Source organism: Hylobates moloch, unplaced genomic scaffold (assembly GCF_009828535.3).
Source record: "Hylobates moloch isolate HMO894 unplaced genomic scaffold, HMol_V3 SCAFFOLD_3, whole genome shotgun sequence".
Classification (NCBI taxonomy): Eukaryota; Metazoa; Chordata; class Mammalia; order Primates; family Hylobatidae; genus Hylobates; species Hylobates moloch.
Window position 1 is genome coordinate 147,037,145 of NW_026652278.1, and position 15,691 is coordinate 147,052,835.

The window sequence follows — 15,691 nt, forward strand, 5'->3', positions numbered from 1 at the left end:
TTCTTTTTAAACCAAAGTCAAATGTAGGTTGTTTTATTGTAAATGTCATCAAAATCCAGAACAGCAGAAACATATTAATCAGTCTGAAATTTTAGAAATCCTTTAGCACTTGAAAAAGAGTATTACAAATGCATTTATATCACATAGAAAGTCAGTGAATACAAACTAAACAAGCAGGACATAGTTCTTTTCTGGCATTCCTGGATAATAAGAATATTTATCAGTTAAAAGGTCAATATCTGTCTTCCTGAAATAACTCTAACCCTGAGTCAACACACATTCTTTTGGGATTGGTTCTGATTGGCATAAGAAGAGAAATATAGCATTTTGTTTTTTATTTTGTTTATCTAATCACAGGGAAGGATAAACAAAGGGCAAAAGTGACAGAAAAAGTTAGATGTCCTTGAATTTTTTTTTAGTGGTTGCTACTGCATTTCATGTTTCATTTTTGTTAGATCATATACATTAGAAAAGAATGTTACATTTTAGAGAAGAAATATGTACATACATAGTATCAGAAATAATTTTCTTGTATTGACTCATTTAATACGGTTGTGCTTATATTCAATCAGAAGGTCAACTGGTTTGCTCTAAGGTTCTTACACTGCTAACAAGAAATGGCTTTTTTCCTGTTGCAGGTCATGAGCAGCACACAGTGTCCTTTCTACGCACACAGGATTATTGATCACTGTGCGGACGCAGGCCAATCCGAATTTCACCTGAAATCACTTGTGCAATTAGTGATGCAAGAGTGATCACAGGAATCAAGACTGGGAGCCAAGGGAAAGAAAAAGAGATGCACAAAGAAGCAGTCTGGATGGGAGACCAGGAAAGCTAAGGGGAAAACTGGGAAACAGAGTCTGGAAAACTCACAGTTTGATTGATACCCAGGGTTAAGAGACGGGACTTTGATAGAAGTGGTGCTTATGAATTAGGGGAGGAAGAAAGAGGTGAGATCCTAATGTTGGTAAAGGTACAGAGACAAAGGGAGCCAACTACGTAGTAAGAAAATAGAAATAGAAAGTAAAAAATGAGACTTAATTCTTTAGTCAGGGAAGCCAAGCCACCAGGAAAACCTGGTAAAGAGTAAGAGAAAGAGAGGGAGAAAATATGAGATAATATTTTGGTATTTTGATATACTAGAGAACAAAATATTATTCTGTAGTATAAAAAGAACAAAGTAAGAAAAACGATCTATTGGATTCCTATTCACAATGAAAATTATCAAACAATAATTTGTCTCTCAGGCGATGCTAATAGAAGTTACTTACATAGTTGCCTTACTGTTCATTTAATTTCAGTTTAACTGAAGGGATTTTGCCCTTTTCCTTCCTTCTACGTGGTCACTCTGCTGTTCAAAGGGTAAGCACCATTTGTTCGGGTAAAGCAATTGGTGTTTCAAATCCTTCCGATATACCGTCTCAGAGGGCTGCTAATATAACTAACTGTACAAGGCACACATAATTTTAGGTTGGCCATTCTTGTGTATAGGGGTAATCTAAAGCTAGTAATTATACTCCACAGAAGAAAATAAATTCTTATGACCTCTTTGATCCCACCTGAAATATCGCATAATAAACAAACAAATAAATAATAAGCAAACAAAAACAAACAGTAGCCTCCCCCAGTTGCAGGGTCCTAAAATATCTCCTAATCTGAATTTCCTCTCAGGGCAGGAAACTATCCCATAGGCTTCCTCGCAGGCTTCTGTGCTGGAGTTCGTCCCACTGACTTTGGTTGTCCATCTCTCGACAAGAAGGGAACATTCTGAAACATAGTTTAAATACTACTAGGCCTTAGAATCTTTTGTAGGTAGTTGCTGAAACTTGAAGTTGAATAATACTTTGAAGTACTATGTTACATTGCATTATGAAAACCTTCATTTTTGTAGCTGTCTCTTGATCTGCCCAACATGTCACACAAATATAGAAGAAACGGAATCTGCAATACCTAAGGGAAAAAAAAGGAATTATTAGTCTATCTCCTCTTTAGATGCTTTTGAAATTGTAAAAGCAATTTTCCATTTGGGTTCAGAAAGAGTTAGTATCTACCAAGAAAATAATGTAATACTTATCACAGCTTGTCAATGTAAACATGGTATCATCAAAGGCAGATATAAGAAGAGATTAGGCATATTAGAAGTATGCCTAATATTTTCATTTTAAGAAACTAAAATAATTTTAAAGATTTAAAAAATCCACAACAAAAACTACTTGTTAACTGAATAAATCAATGCAACTGGAAGCTGTATTAAACTACTACATTATTTCTTAGAGGCAAAATAACTTAAGAAATTATTTTAAATACAATTTCATAACTCAAATTCTAAAATTTGAATGTGGGCAAAACTTTAATAAATCACAAGTGTGCTATGCTTTCTTTACACACGAGAACACAGATTGCAACATCAAGGCAAAAGCAATAAATAGCCTATCTGAAGACTGGCTTTTTTTGTAACTAACCATATCTTCGAAATCTCTTGCAGCTATGAAATACTATCTGCCTTATACCATTGTTCATAAGAGTAATATGACATCATTGTAACTTTCAGGGAATACTCACTTTCAGGAAGAATTTGAATCCCTGTATGATTACTAACCAGGCATGCCCTTAATGATTTACATTATGAAAGCAGGTAGAGAGCAGAAATTATCTCCACTCACCCTTAGTAGCTGAGGGATGGAGAAAGGTTGTGGTGAGGGATGTAGTTATAATTGAGGCAATTATGAACCAATATTTGAATATGTTATTTTAACACTCCTGTAAGAGGTTTGAAAGCAGTCACCCCTCAGCCCAAATCCAGGATCCACCACTGCTGCAGTCGGACATAATATATGTTCAGCAGCAAGGGTTCAATGATTAGCATCAGTACTTTATCTGCAAGTTCCAAAGATGTATGAGTCCCCAGTGATGCTGAAAAGTGGAGGCCTGATGGGGTTGCTAGTGCTCTGGCCAATGTATTTCTGTGATGTTGACTTTTTTCAATGAATAACTTATTAAAACTGTCTCATCAGAGTGATAGAATAGATCACTCATGAACTCTTATGGATTCTGCCTTATGGAATGATTGGTTAATTGTCATTGAACATAAACTTTCAAATTTCTCTGTAAGTATTTAATCAGTCTCATAATCTGAAAGATTCTGCATTTTTTAAAAAATTATATATATGTTGGAACAAATTATAATGAGAAATGACATGACTGCTCTAATATGTAACTTAGTTTGGGTCTAGCTTGATTCAGAAAATGTTGATTTCTAGATCAAAAGTTTTAGAATATAGGTTTGAATATAGTTTCATAACACGGTTAAAATTCTTAACTAGCTATTTTAGTTTGGTTGGTGGTTCATTTAAAAAGTTGTCATTCAGGCAGGGTGCGGTGGCTCACGTCTGTAATCCCAGCACTTTGGGAGGCCAAGGCGGGCAGATCACGAGGTCAGGAGTTGAGACCATCCTGGCTAACAGGGTGAAACCTCGTCTCTACTAAAAATACAAAAACAAAAATTTAGCCAGGTGTGGTGGCAGGCATCTGTAGTCCCAGCTACTCAGGAGGCTGAGGCTGGAGAAGAGTGTGAACCCAGGAGGTGGAGCTTGCAGTGAGCCGAGATCACGCCATTGCACTCCAGCCTGGGAGACAGAGCAAGACTCCATCTCAAAAAAAGAAAGTTGTCATTCAATAAAAAAGCATGTTTGGTATTTGCCTAAGCCTCTCAATTCTAGTGGGTGTTTTGCTAGAATTTTGTAGGTGGCAAGGGGCAAATTAAATCACAAACAATACTAATACTTAGTTTTCGTATATTTTAAAACAAAGAAAAACTCTCGATAATCATTGAGCAGATATTATAATACACAAATTAAGAAAAATTTATAGTTATGAAATGTAAATTTGGAACAAGAAGACATTTCTGCAGGAGTCCAGTCTCCTAAGCTGTGTGTTTATCTCATTTTTAAAGAAATTAACCTTGGTAAATTATTACTTTATCTTATGTTTTGAGATACATATGTAATATGTATTTTTTACTAAGGTCCTTCTTCCTTTTTCAAATACTAATATGTTTAACAGTTCCTCTTGCAAAACACTTTTTTTTTTTATCATTTGGTTAAAGGACAAAAATTATTACTGCTAAAGTGGTTTGAGTAGATTGTAACTCTAAAATATTCAAATAATCTCCTTAATATTTATATTGAGGTTTTAAACACAAACTCATGACTTACCACAAACATTACTTCCCATTTTGACATGGGCATAACCATCTACTCCCCATGAACTTCCCCAGGAATTCCGCACAATCCAATATGGAGTGCTTCCTGCAATGAAACATAAATGGTAACAAATCCTGAAAACTCAAATTTGTTATGAATGTTTAAGTTTCTTTATTTTAAGTTAGATTCTTGATAAGGATAGTAGTTCTGAGAAGAAGATTAAAAATGTAATGTAATGGTAACTTAAACTACTTTATTTTAACTAAGTAAACCTGAGCAGTACTTATGGACACTCTCCAATCAGTAGAAATATATGTTTGAATTCACTTCCCTTTATACAGGGACTGCATAAAATGAAAACAAACACTAATTTCAAAGGAATCAGAAAAAGAAACAAAGAACTGTTAGATATGATAAAATAATATGCACTTACCTTTTCCCAACAATTATTCTAAATGCTCCAGATACAGTTTTATATCGATAAAAATTATCATCATTTTAACAAGATATCCACCCAAAAATTGACAGGTGGAATCTGACAAGACATTTATGTTGGGAACAGTCCCCCAAAATCTGGCCATAAACTGGACCCAAAACTGGCCATAAACAAAATCTCTGCAGCACTGTGACATGTTCGTGATGGCCATGATGCCCACGCTGGAAGGTTGTGGGCTTACTGGAATTAGGGCAAGGAACACCTGGCCGAACCCTGGGCAGAAAACTGCTTAAAGGCATTCTTAAGCCACAAACAATAACATGAGTGATCTGTGCCTTAAGGACATGCTCCTGCTGCAGATAACTAGCCAGACCCATCCCTTTATTTCAGCCCATCCCTTTATTTCCCATAGGGAATACTTTTAGTTAATCTATAATCTATAGAAACAATGCTTATCCCAGGCTTGCTGTCAATAAATATGTGGGTAAAGCTCTGTTCAGGGCTCTCAGCTCTGAAGGCTGTGAGACCCCTGATTTCCTACTCCATACTCTGTATTTCTGTGTGTGTGTCTTTAATTCCTCTAGCGCCACTGGGTTAGGGTCTCCACGACCGAGCTGGTCTCGGCACATTTACACCTATAAGATTGTTGAGAAGTTGTGAAGGTCTTATGAGGACTTAGCCATAGCAGAACCAAATTTCAACGTTCTACAGGATGGTGATCATTTTGCAGTCAGCGTCCAAGCTGGAAAGCAATCAACTGAGTCTTATCAGCACTTACCTGTTTTATCAAACCCAGTTATGAGAACTGCATGATTTGCTTCTCCGCTAGAGCAGTGATGCTGTATAATGCCTCCCAGATAATCTTGCCAGCTCACTGCATCTACTATGACTACCGAAGGGCCAAAGGTAAGAAGTGCTTTTGCCATTTCATCTTCTTGGTTACTACCAAAAGAGGAAATATTTGGTTAGAAAATTTAGTTTTTAAGGTAAAAATACAATGATGTATATAATCTGTGTATGATTCTGAGTAGGTTTGGTTGCAGTTACAAAGGACCTAAACAATGGAAGCTAAGTCTGAGAGAACGGTAGTCTATGGCTGGGATAGGGTTTCAGGATATCAGGAACCCAAGCTCTTTCTCTATCGTTGTCCTGCTATTCAAAGATTTCCATTTTCAGGGTCCATTCATGGTCCAAGACAGCTGCCGGGACTCCAGCCATTTAACACATATTTAATACAGCAGGAAATAGAAAGGAGAAGTGGTACATCTCTGTTGAGAAGACTTCCCAGAAATAACACGCAACACTTCCACGTATATCTTCATGGATCTCATTGGTCAGAACTCAGTCATATGGCTAAGTCTAGCTTAAAGGAAGATGGGGAATGAGTTCTGTAGCTGGCTGGAAAATTAGTTAAGACATAGGGCTTCTTTTATTAAGGAAAGTGGAAAGACTAGATATTTGGAGATACCTTGCCATCTCTGCCACACCATGAGAATCAAGAGACTAACTTATGTTAGTCATTGTCAAATATAGAAATTATAGGTAAGGGCTACTCAAAAGTGGCTAATATAATTATACAATAGAAGAAATGTTAAGCAAATATTTTAAAAAGAGAAGAAATGTTAGGATGCCAGGAGAACTAGGTGTTCAACTGTGAAGACTGTAAAATACGCAATTATTGCTTTCACACATGGACATAAAGTCTCATATTATACAACATTTGTCCTTCATTGATCTTACAAGTGAGTGATCAAATCATTATTTACATTTTTCAAAGGTCAGCTTTGTGGGTGAAGGATGCTGAAACCAAGTTCCTAATAGTTCAAGCTATTAAGATAACATTGGATAGTTGACTGCTATAGCAAGCCATGGGCAGATTAGTGGTAACAATCCACTAATAAGTAAGTAAATAATCTTTCATGACGACCAGCTGGAGACCAGTTTCTTGAGAGGGAATATTTTGTCCACAGAGGAGCAAAACGTTGACTGCATAATAATGGAATTGATTGAAATAGAAACTATATATTCATTTTATACATTTATTCATGTTACCTATTAACATGAATATCTGCTTTTTGAGATCTATAAGTAGATATTTCTAATTTTTGTTACTGTAAAACAGTTCATATTAAGATTATCCTGAGGCAGGTAAAATTGTAAAATTTTTAAATGGCATCATGATAGGTTATAGGTTTTTAATTATCCCACACCTGGGTTCAAATTCCAACTATACACTGCAGCCATTCAACCTACCATGCAGAATCAATATAAGGATAAAATTATAGCATACACTTTTGCAAGACATAAATTATGGAGCATGCCCGGCACATATGTTATACACCAAGTTTACAATAAGGATTATTTATTTACCTCATTTCTAACTTATCTAATAACTAATTGTGTTCCCCATAGGATTTAGTGTATAAAGTATACCTTATTGTATCAAAATTCTTAGCATATTTCGTGATTTAAACATGATATATATAATGATCTCTCTATCAACCAGAACATAGCTGTCTCCATCAATTTAAGATAACAAAGGATTACTGGAAGTTCATTTCATCAAAGATCCAGTTTCAGGGACACCAGGAGAAAAGCAGAAAGATCAAGAAGAAGGAATATTTTTAGAATGCAAAGGGTAACTGACATTGCAGAATCAAAGAAACAATTTAGTAGTAATCCCTGATTTGGGCCAGAGCTGAAGAAAATATATCAAAGATTAGAAGTAAGAAATAGAAGGACAAGTCTCAGTCATAAGCAGAGGCAAATGTTCCATTTGGCCCCAGAATTGAGTGGCATTTCTATCATTTGTCTTTCAGAAAGATTTTAGAGAGTTCAAATATGCTCCAGACAGCATTTTAATTTCCATTATTAACCCAATATAGAACTACTATCAACATGTACATTGTTATGATAATGGCTATATTAACAAACATTGATTCCATGAGCTTACTATTCATTTCACAGATTAATAATTTCCAAAACCTACAGTCTTCAAATAATTTTTCTAAATTTTATTGTCATCAAGATGCGGCGATGAAGGCAAGTCTGACCTGTTACTGACACTTCATGATGTAGATTTCCATCTCATCTTCCCTAGAATTCAGTGTGTTACACTGTGTCTGAATTTTTCTGACTATTGTTATATGTAGTAGGTTCCTACAGTTTTTGTTTATTTACATAGTCATTCTCATATTCTAGTTTGAGTCCTGAAATTTCTGGGGTCTGATAAACAAAAATTCATGAAGAACCTTGGGTGGGAATGGTCATTTTGCTTTAAAATTAGGTTATGTTTTTATATTTTAGAGGATTTTTTTCCCTTCTTAGGTGTTTTCAGGTTCTGTACAATGTTTTAAGGAGTGTTTGGCTGAAAACCTAAGACCGCATGACATTACCAATAGTGTTGGGGGTAAAACCACAAGCTTTGGAGTTGAAAAGATAGGAGTTCTAATCCGACTCCAAAGTTTACTAGCTGTATGGCCCTCCCTGAGTCTCAGGCATCCATCTTACATGGAAATAATATTATTGGAGTACAAAGGACCAGGTCTTGTGCCCAGTTATAGCAAACGCTTTGGAAGACCTTCACCCATCCTCAGGCTGTCACCACTGCAATGCACTCACTCAACTTGCAACAATGAGATCCTGCAGTACTTTCCCTGAGCCCTTTTCCTCCTAGAGCCAGGAAAGCACACCCAGTCCCCATCTCCATCCCCAGCTTCACCCTCAACTAATGAATCAGGGAAGACGACAATCATCAACTTGGGTGGGATGACACTGCAGTGTACATTTTACCCTGGCTGCCAGAGTTCCCCAGCAAGACTAAGCATGAGGTTAGCCACAGCACTAACTGGTTTAATCAAGAAACCCTGCTTCCCCGGTTCTCTCATTTCCCAACCCCACCACCAGTCTTTCCTGGGATCACTTCCTAGGTGTTCCAACTGAACTCTTGCTGTTTCTTTCTAAATCTGTTCCTGTCTTAGACTTTCAAGTTTCATTAATGGTAATTCTATTTTTCAGTCATTCAGATCAAATGGCCAGGAATCCTCCTAGATTCCCTTCTCTCTTATCTCCTCTCCAATAAAAAACTGTGTAGGGCTTTACCCTCTGGGAGGGGTATTAATCTATACATACCCCTCATCTCTCATCTCCAAGGCCATTCTCCTAATACCCTGCTCTAAGGCTACCGCTTGGCAACTGATATGGTTTGGCTGTGTCTCCACCCAAGTCTCAGATTGAACTGTATCTCCCAGAATTCCCATGTGCTGTGGGAGGAACCCAGGGGGAGGTAATTGAATCATGGGGGCCAGTCTTTCCAGTGCTGTTCTCGTGAGCATAAGTCTCATGAGATCTGATGATTTTATCAGGGGTTTCCACTTTTGCTTCTTCCTCAATTCCTCTTGTAGCTGCCATGTAAGAAGTGCCTTTCTCCTCCCACCATGATTCTGAGGCCTCCCTAGACATGTGGAACTGTAAGTCCAATTAAACTTCTTTTTCTTCCCAGTCTTTATCAGCAGCATGAAAATGGACTCATAGTAAATTGGTACCAGTAGAGTGGGGCACTGCTGAAAAGATACTTGAAAATGTGGAAGTGACCTTGGAACTGGGTAATAGGCAGACGGTTGGAATAGTTTCAAGGGCTCAGATGAAGAAAGGAAAATGGGGGAAAGTTTGGAACTTCCTAGAGACTTGTCAAATGGCTTTCCCCAAAATGCCAATAGTGATATGAACAATAATTAGGTCCAGGCTGAGGTGGTTTCAGATGGAGATGAGAAACTTGTGGGAAATGGAGCAAAGGTGACTCTTGTTATGTTTTAGCAAATAGACTGGCAGCATTTTGCCACTGCACTAGAGATTTGTGGAACTTTGAACTTGAGAGAGATGATTTAGGGTATCTGGCAGAAGAAATTTCTAAGCAGCAAAGCATTCAAAAGGTGACTTGGGTGCTGTTAAAAGCATTCCATTTTAAAAGGGAAACACAAAGAGCATAAAAGTTCAGAAAATTTGCAGCCTGATGATGCAGTAGAAAAGAAAAACCCATTTTTTGAGGAGACATTCAAGCCAGCTGCAGAAATTTGCCTAAGTAGCAAGGAGCCTAATGTCAATCCCCGAGACCATGGGGAAAATGTCTTCAGGTTATGTCAGACACCTTCATGGCAGCCCCTCCCATAACAGGCTTGGAGGCCCAGAAGGAAAAATCGGTTTCATGGGATAGGCCAGGGTCCTTGTGCTGTGTGCAGCCTAGGGACTTAGTGCCCTATGTCTCAGATGATCTGGCCATGGCTCAAAGGGGCCAGTATAGAGCTCAGGCTGTGGCCTTGGCAGCTTCCATTTGGGGTTGAGCCTGTGGGTACACAGAAGACAAGAATTGAGATTAGTGAACCTCCACCTAGATTTCAGAAGATGTACGGAAATGCCTCTATGCCCAGGCAAAAGTTTGCTGCAGGAGCAGGGTCCTCATGGAAAACCTCTGCTAGGGCAGTGCAGAAGAAAAATGTGGGGTTGGAGACTCCACACAGGGTCCCACAGGAGCTGTGAGAAGAGGGCCACTGTCCTCCAGACCCCAGAATGGTAGATCCACTGACGGCTTGCACCATGCACCTGGAAAAGCTGCAGAAAATGCCAGACCATGAAAGCAGCCAGGAGAGAGGCTGTACCCTGCAAAGCACAGAGACAGAGCTGCCCAAGACCATGGGAACCCATATCTTGCATCAGCATGACCTGGATGCGAGATCTGGAGTCAAAGGAGATCATCTTGGAACTTTAAAATTTGACTGCCCGCTGGATTTTGGAGTTCCATGGGCCCCGTAACTCCTTTGTTTTGGCCAATTTCTCCCATTTGGAATGGCTGTATTTACCCAATACCTGTATCCCTACTGTATCTAGGAAGTAATTAGCTTGCTTTTGATTTTACAGGCTTATAGGCGGAAGGGACTTGCCTTCTCTCAGATGAGACTTTGGACAGTGGACTTTCGGGTTAATGCTGAAATGAGTTAAGACTTTGGGGGACTGTTGACAAGGCATGATTGGTTTTGAAATGTGAGGACATGAGATTTGGAGGGGCCAGGGACGGAATGATATGGTTTGGCTGTGTCCCCACCCATGTCTCAACTTGAATTGTATCTCCCAGAATTCCCACATGTTGTGGAGGGACCCAGGGGGAGGTAACTGAATTCATGGGGGCTGGTCTTTCCCATGCTATTCTCATGATAGTGAATAAGTCTCACAAGATCTGATGGTTTTATCAGGGGATTCCGCTTTTGCTTCTTCCTCATTTTCTCTTGCTGCTGCCATGTAAGAAGTGCCTTTTGCCTCCCACCATGATTCTGAAGCCTCCTCAGCCAAGTGGAACTGTAAGTCCAATTAAACCTCTTTTTCTTCTGTGTCTTGGGTATGTCTTTATCAGCAGCATAAAAGCAGACTAATACAGGGACAGTATGACCTCATCTCCTACTAGTCTTGTCTTTCTTCTCCACACTACAGCCACAGTGGCTTCATCATTGTTCTAACATGCCAGACATGTTTTTGCCTCACGATCTTTGCATTTACAGCCTCTCTGCTTGGAACCATGTTCCCTCAGATATCTGCGTGGTTAAGTCCACGCACTTCTTCAAGTCTTCACTTGAACATAACCTTTTCAGTGAGTGAGGCCCTGCCAGGCAACCCTTTCTCAAATTGTACACTCCCCCTACTACCAGATCTTTCCTCTTCTTCTCACTGCTTTCTTTTGTTCTCTTTGGAAATTATTACAGCTAACATGCCATATGTATTTTTATATTTTGTGGATTGTCTGTCTCAATTACTAATGAGGGCAAGGTTTTTGTGTGTTTTGTTCTCTGCCAAATCCCCAGAACTTAAAAAAAAAATCAGTAGATATTTGAATGAATAAATCAATCAAAGAAAGATCTTCTTGCAGTCAAATGCTATCAGCTTAGCATTGTACTGTTAGAGTTTAATCTTCAATATAAACAAGAGATTTTGATTGGGACCTCTTCCTTCCTAATCAAAGGCCCAATGCCAACAACTCCTGCATTCTCTCTTTCCCTTAATTCAGACTAATGCCTATGATTCTTTTGCTTCTTGTTAAATTTTTTTTCAATTTCCTACCATGACAAGAGATTCCCTTAATCCCTTTTAATGATATTTTGTAAATCTAGTTTTTTCTTGTACACGTCCTTCCCTTATACTCTCAAGGAAATCACAGTTTATAGGGCATACTTTCTCATTTTAGAAAGCACATTACCTTTACCCCCAAAGGAGACGTTGACCACGGTACTTAGTGACCCTGCACATTTTACTATAAATCCTATGTAGCCTGCCAGCTGTGGAATTAAGGCTGTCTGGTATATGGTTCCTAGTGTCACCCTGAGGACCCTTGTTGCAGACCAGAGCTGTGTTGACAAGCTGCCAGTTCTCTGGCACACTTATGCTCATTTAAACGGGTACATTTTGTTCAAGGATGCAATTTCACCCTTGATTTCTTTCAGATCCCATGGGTAGATACCATCTGGATCAAGGGATTCTTTTATATTCAGGACCACTAAGTCATAGGGGATTCTGTTACCTTATCCAAATTTAATTTAGTTCCTGTTTTCTCTGTTTCAAAGGACTGCAAAGTTCTCATCATATATTTTCTTAATGAAGCCAGGAGTTGGTTGGGTCTTCCTTTGTCCTTTTCCCCCATGAACACCTATTTTGCATGCTATCAAATGGTCATGATGAGTCTCCAGCCAGCTCTATGTCTTTCGTGTGTTTTAAAAGCATTTTTAATGATTGTTTCCTCCAAAACTATCCATAGTTATCCTACTCTTCAATTCCAACACAAGTCCTTTTCCTCAGCCTGTCTTTATCTATCCCTACATTCCCATCATGCTTATAGTGTATGCTACATAATTTATCTTCAGTAGTATACGCTTCCCTCTTGTTTCTAATCTGAAGTTTTGTGTTATATTTTTCAAGTGGCTGATGTCTTGAAAAATGCAAAGAACATAGAAGATGTTCAAAATATGCTTCCTGATATGTAGCCTGAGTGATATTAGCTGCACAGTCCATACAAAGCAATTCTGGATGGACTCACCATTAAGATTGAAATATGCTAATGATAATATAACACCTAAATTTGATAAGATGAAGGTGGTATATATAAATATAAATTATGCACTAATAATTTATAAGTATAATAAATAGAATATAAAATATAACAAATAAATATAAATATAAATTGTATATTAAACAGAATTTAAATTTTTCATTTCTATTGTAATGACACTTGGAAAAATAAGTAGATTATAATTAAGAAACAACATTTACAACATTTCATTGTAATTGCTACTCTTTCTAGTAAAAAGTAGGTTTTACAACGATTAAGAGTATGCAGCGATGCCTTCAATCGAATTATTAACTAAATAGTTAATAGATCACAAATTAAAAATATATAAAGAAAAACATAATACAGTAAGATCTTTACCTGAAGTCATACGCAGAATAACCTTTGATTGAAAATCCAGAATGTGAACCCGAAAAGTAATGGCACAGACCATTTTGTGCTTTAAAAGGATATTCTGAATCTTTCACCAGTTTTACTTGCATCTAAAAGAAAACAATCACCAAAAATGTTTACTGTCAATTGTTTTATAAATCAAATAGAACTTACTTCACTGTGTCAAAACAGGTTCAATTTCACACACCTTCATCATGTGGATATACTTTGCGTTCTTTTGTTTTTCTTTTTCTTTTTTGAGACAGAGTCTTGTTCTGTTGCTCAGGCTGGAGTGCAGTGGCTCGATCTTGTCTCACTGCAACCTCCACCTCCTGGGCTCCAGTGATCATCCCACCTCCATCTCCCCAGTAGCTATGACTGCAGGTATGAGCCACCACGCCAGGCTAATTTTTTGTATTTTTTGTAAAGATGGGGTCTCACTCTGTTGCCCAGGCTGGTCTTAAACTCCTGGACTCAAGAAATCCACCTGCCTTGGCCTCCCAAAATATTGGGATTATAGGCGTGAGGCATTGTGCCCAGCCTATACTTTGGGTTTTTAATATTATAAATTAAATCTTTAGGTGCTTGCTGTGGATAGTCTAGACATTTGGAGTCAATATCTTTCCTTCTCCCTTACTTCTCTTTATCTTACAGCATCCTTTTGTAGATCCTCCATGGATTTAATAACAGTCTTGTCATCTTTCTCCTGACGGTGCTATAGAGCAGCTCACTTTCCTCCCAGTGCTTCTCGTTCTGCCAAGTCTTTCAGAGTCCATCCAGTGGTTTATACGTAGGCAATGGTTAAGCCAAGCATTCTTTCTATCACTTCACTTTTATGCCATTCATATAGCATGTGTCAAATGCTTCACAGTTATCTGTACAAAATCCTCCCTTTTTGAATGCTAGGCTAATGAAAGGGAGGAGACTCATAATTCATTGCTGTCTACAGTGTGTACAGAGCATCTCCTGGAATACGTGATTAAAAATGCAACCAATGGATAATGGAAGAGAATTCAGGTTTGGGGAACTCTGATTTGATGATGTTTTACAGAACCTAATAGCACGCTCATTGGCAAATTTCATGCAGTTGATATCAGATATGGGACACTGTCAGGGCAAGTCCTAAGAACACTGAGGGACACTGCAGTATACTGAGCAAAGCCCTACTGTGAGAGGCTGGGGATTGAAGGTACAACTCCGGCTCAGCTACTGACTTGGCAACATGATCTCACCTCTCAGGCTTCATTTCTTCATCTATAAAAAGAGCTACAGGCTGGGTGCGGTGGCTGATGCCTGTAATCCCAGCAATTTGGGAGGCTGAGGCGGGTGGATCACAAGGTCAGGAGATCAAGATCAGCCTGGCCAATATGGTGAAACCACATCTCTACTAAAACAACAACAACAACAACAACGGCAAAAAAAAAAAAAAAAAAAAAAAAAAAAATTAGCCAGGCATGGTGGTGGGCACCTGCAGTTCTCAGCTACTCCGGAGACTGAGGCAGCAGAATTGCTTGAACACGGGAGGCGGAGGTTGCAGTGAGCCAAGATTGCGCCACTGTACTCCAGCCTGGGTGACAGAGTGACACTCTGTCTCAAAAATAAATAAATAAATAAATAAATAAATAAATAAATAAATAAATAGCTAAAAAATTAGTCTCTAATGTTCCTTTTAACCTTAACATTCAGAAATTCTATGAAAATAAAAAAAATCATATATTCTCATCTTTCTGGGACATTATGAGATATTCAGATCTGCAAAAAGCATGTATATATTAAGAAATGTTAAGAAATAAATAAAAATATTTCTCTGAAGACAGACTTCAGATTTTTCCCCTTTTGATTTCTTGACAACTGCTTTGCCTAGAAGTGATTCATTTTTAAATATTCTGATTAATTACTTCATGCTTTGATCACCTACATTTCCAAATGTGGAAACATTATTTAATATATGCGAACAAACTGTTTGAATTTTGAACACACAGTAAACAAGCAAAAAAGGAAATAAAGAGTTTAAGAGGCTGAGAGACTAGTCACCTTGTTTAACCAGTTCAAAGCATTGAGAGTAGAGCCTCCATTGCAGCCATAATTATTATACGAACAGTCAATGACCTGCTGGACACTTAGGTCTTCCAGGGGCTTCCCTTTTATTGCATATGCAGATTCCACTGCCCCCACCACGCTGAAGGCCCAGCATCCTCCACACTGTTTAAAAATAGAAAAAGGGGTGGTATTTATAGGGTTTAAATCAACTTACCAACATCTCTAAATGTAACAAGTTATCAAATCAAGTAAGGTTTCCAGATTCTGGAAATATATATGCCTATCCTCTAGATTTTTAAATTGAAAAAAAAGAGAAAACCAAAAGTCTCTTTTGAGCATCATTTAATTATTAGTTCATGTTGTCAGCATTATTACTATTCTAAGTTTGGCAATGCAAGATAAAAGTGAATTTTTAGAGACACAGGAAATACTTGGGCTAACTGATGATCTTCTAAAAGACTATTCAGTTCACTGAATATGTGACTTCTCTTTGTAAGTGGCTTTTCTGCTGGAGAGTGTGTGCTGACTCCCACCCCA

The 15,691-nt window shown here is 38.1% G+C and overlaps 1 protein-coding gene across 1 annotated transcript in view; it reads right to left on the reverse strand.

The window, feature by feature from the left end:
• CTSO (cathepsin O) overlaps positions 1-15,691 on the reverse strand; it is a 29,874-nt gene continuing 14,183 nt past the window's right edge. The window contains exons 4-8 of the mRNA XM_032148626.2: positions 15,149-15,316; positions 13,103-13,224; positions 5,417-5,580; positions 4,215-4,307; positions 1-1,950 (exon numbers count right to left, since the gene is read on the reverse strand). Of these exons, the coding sequence (XP_032004517.1) occupies positions 1,916-1,950; positions 4,215-4,307; positions 5,417-5,580; positions 13,103-13,224; positions 15,149-15,316 (582 nt within the window). The 3' untranslated portion in view covers positions 1-1,915. The remainder of the gene's footprint in view (positions 1,951-4,214; positions 4,308-5,416; positions 5,581-13,102; positions 13,225-15,148; positions 15,317-15,691) is intronic.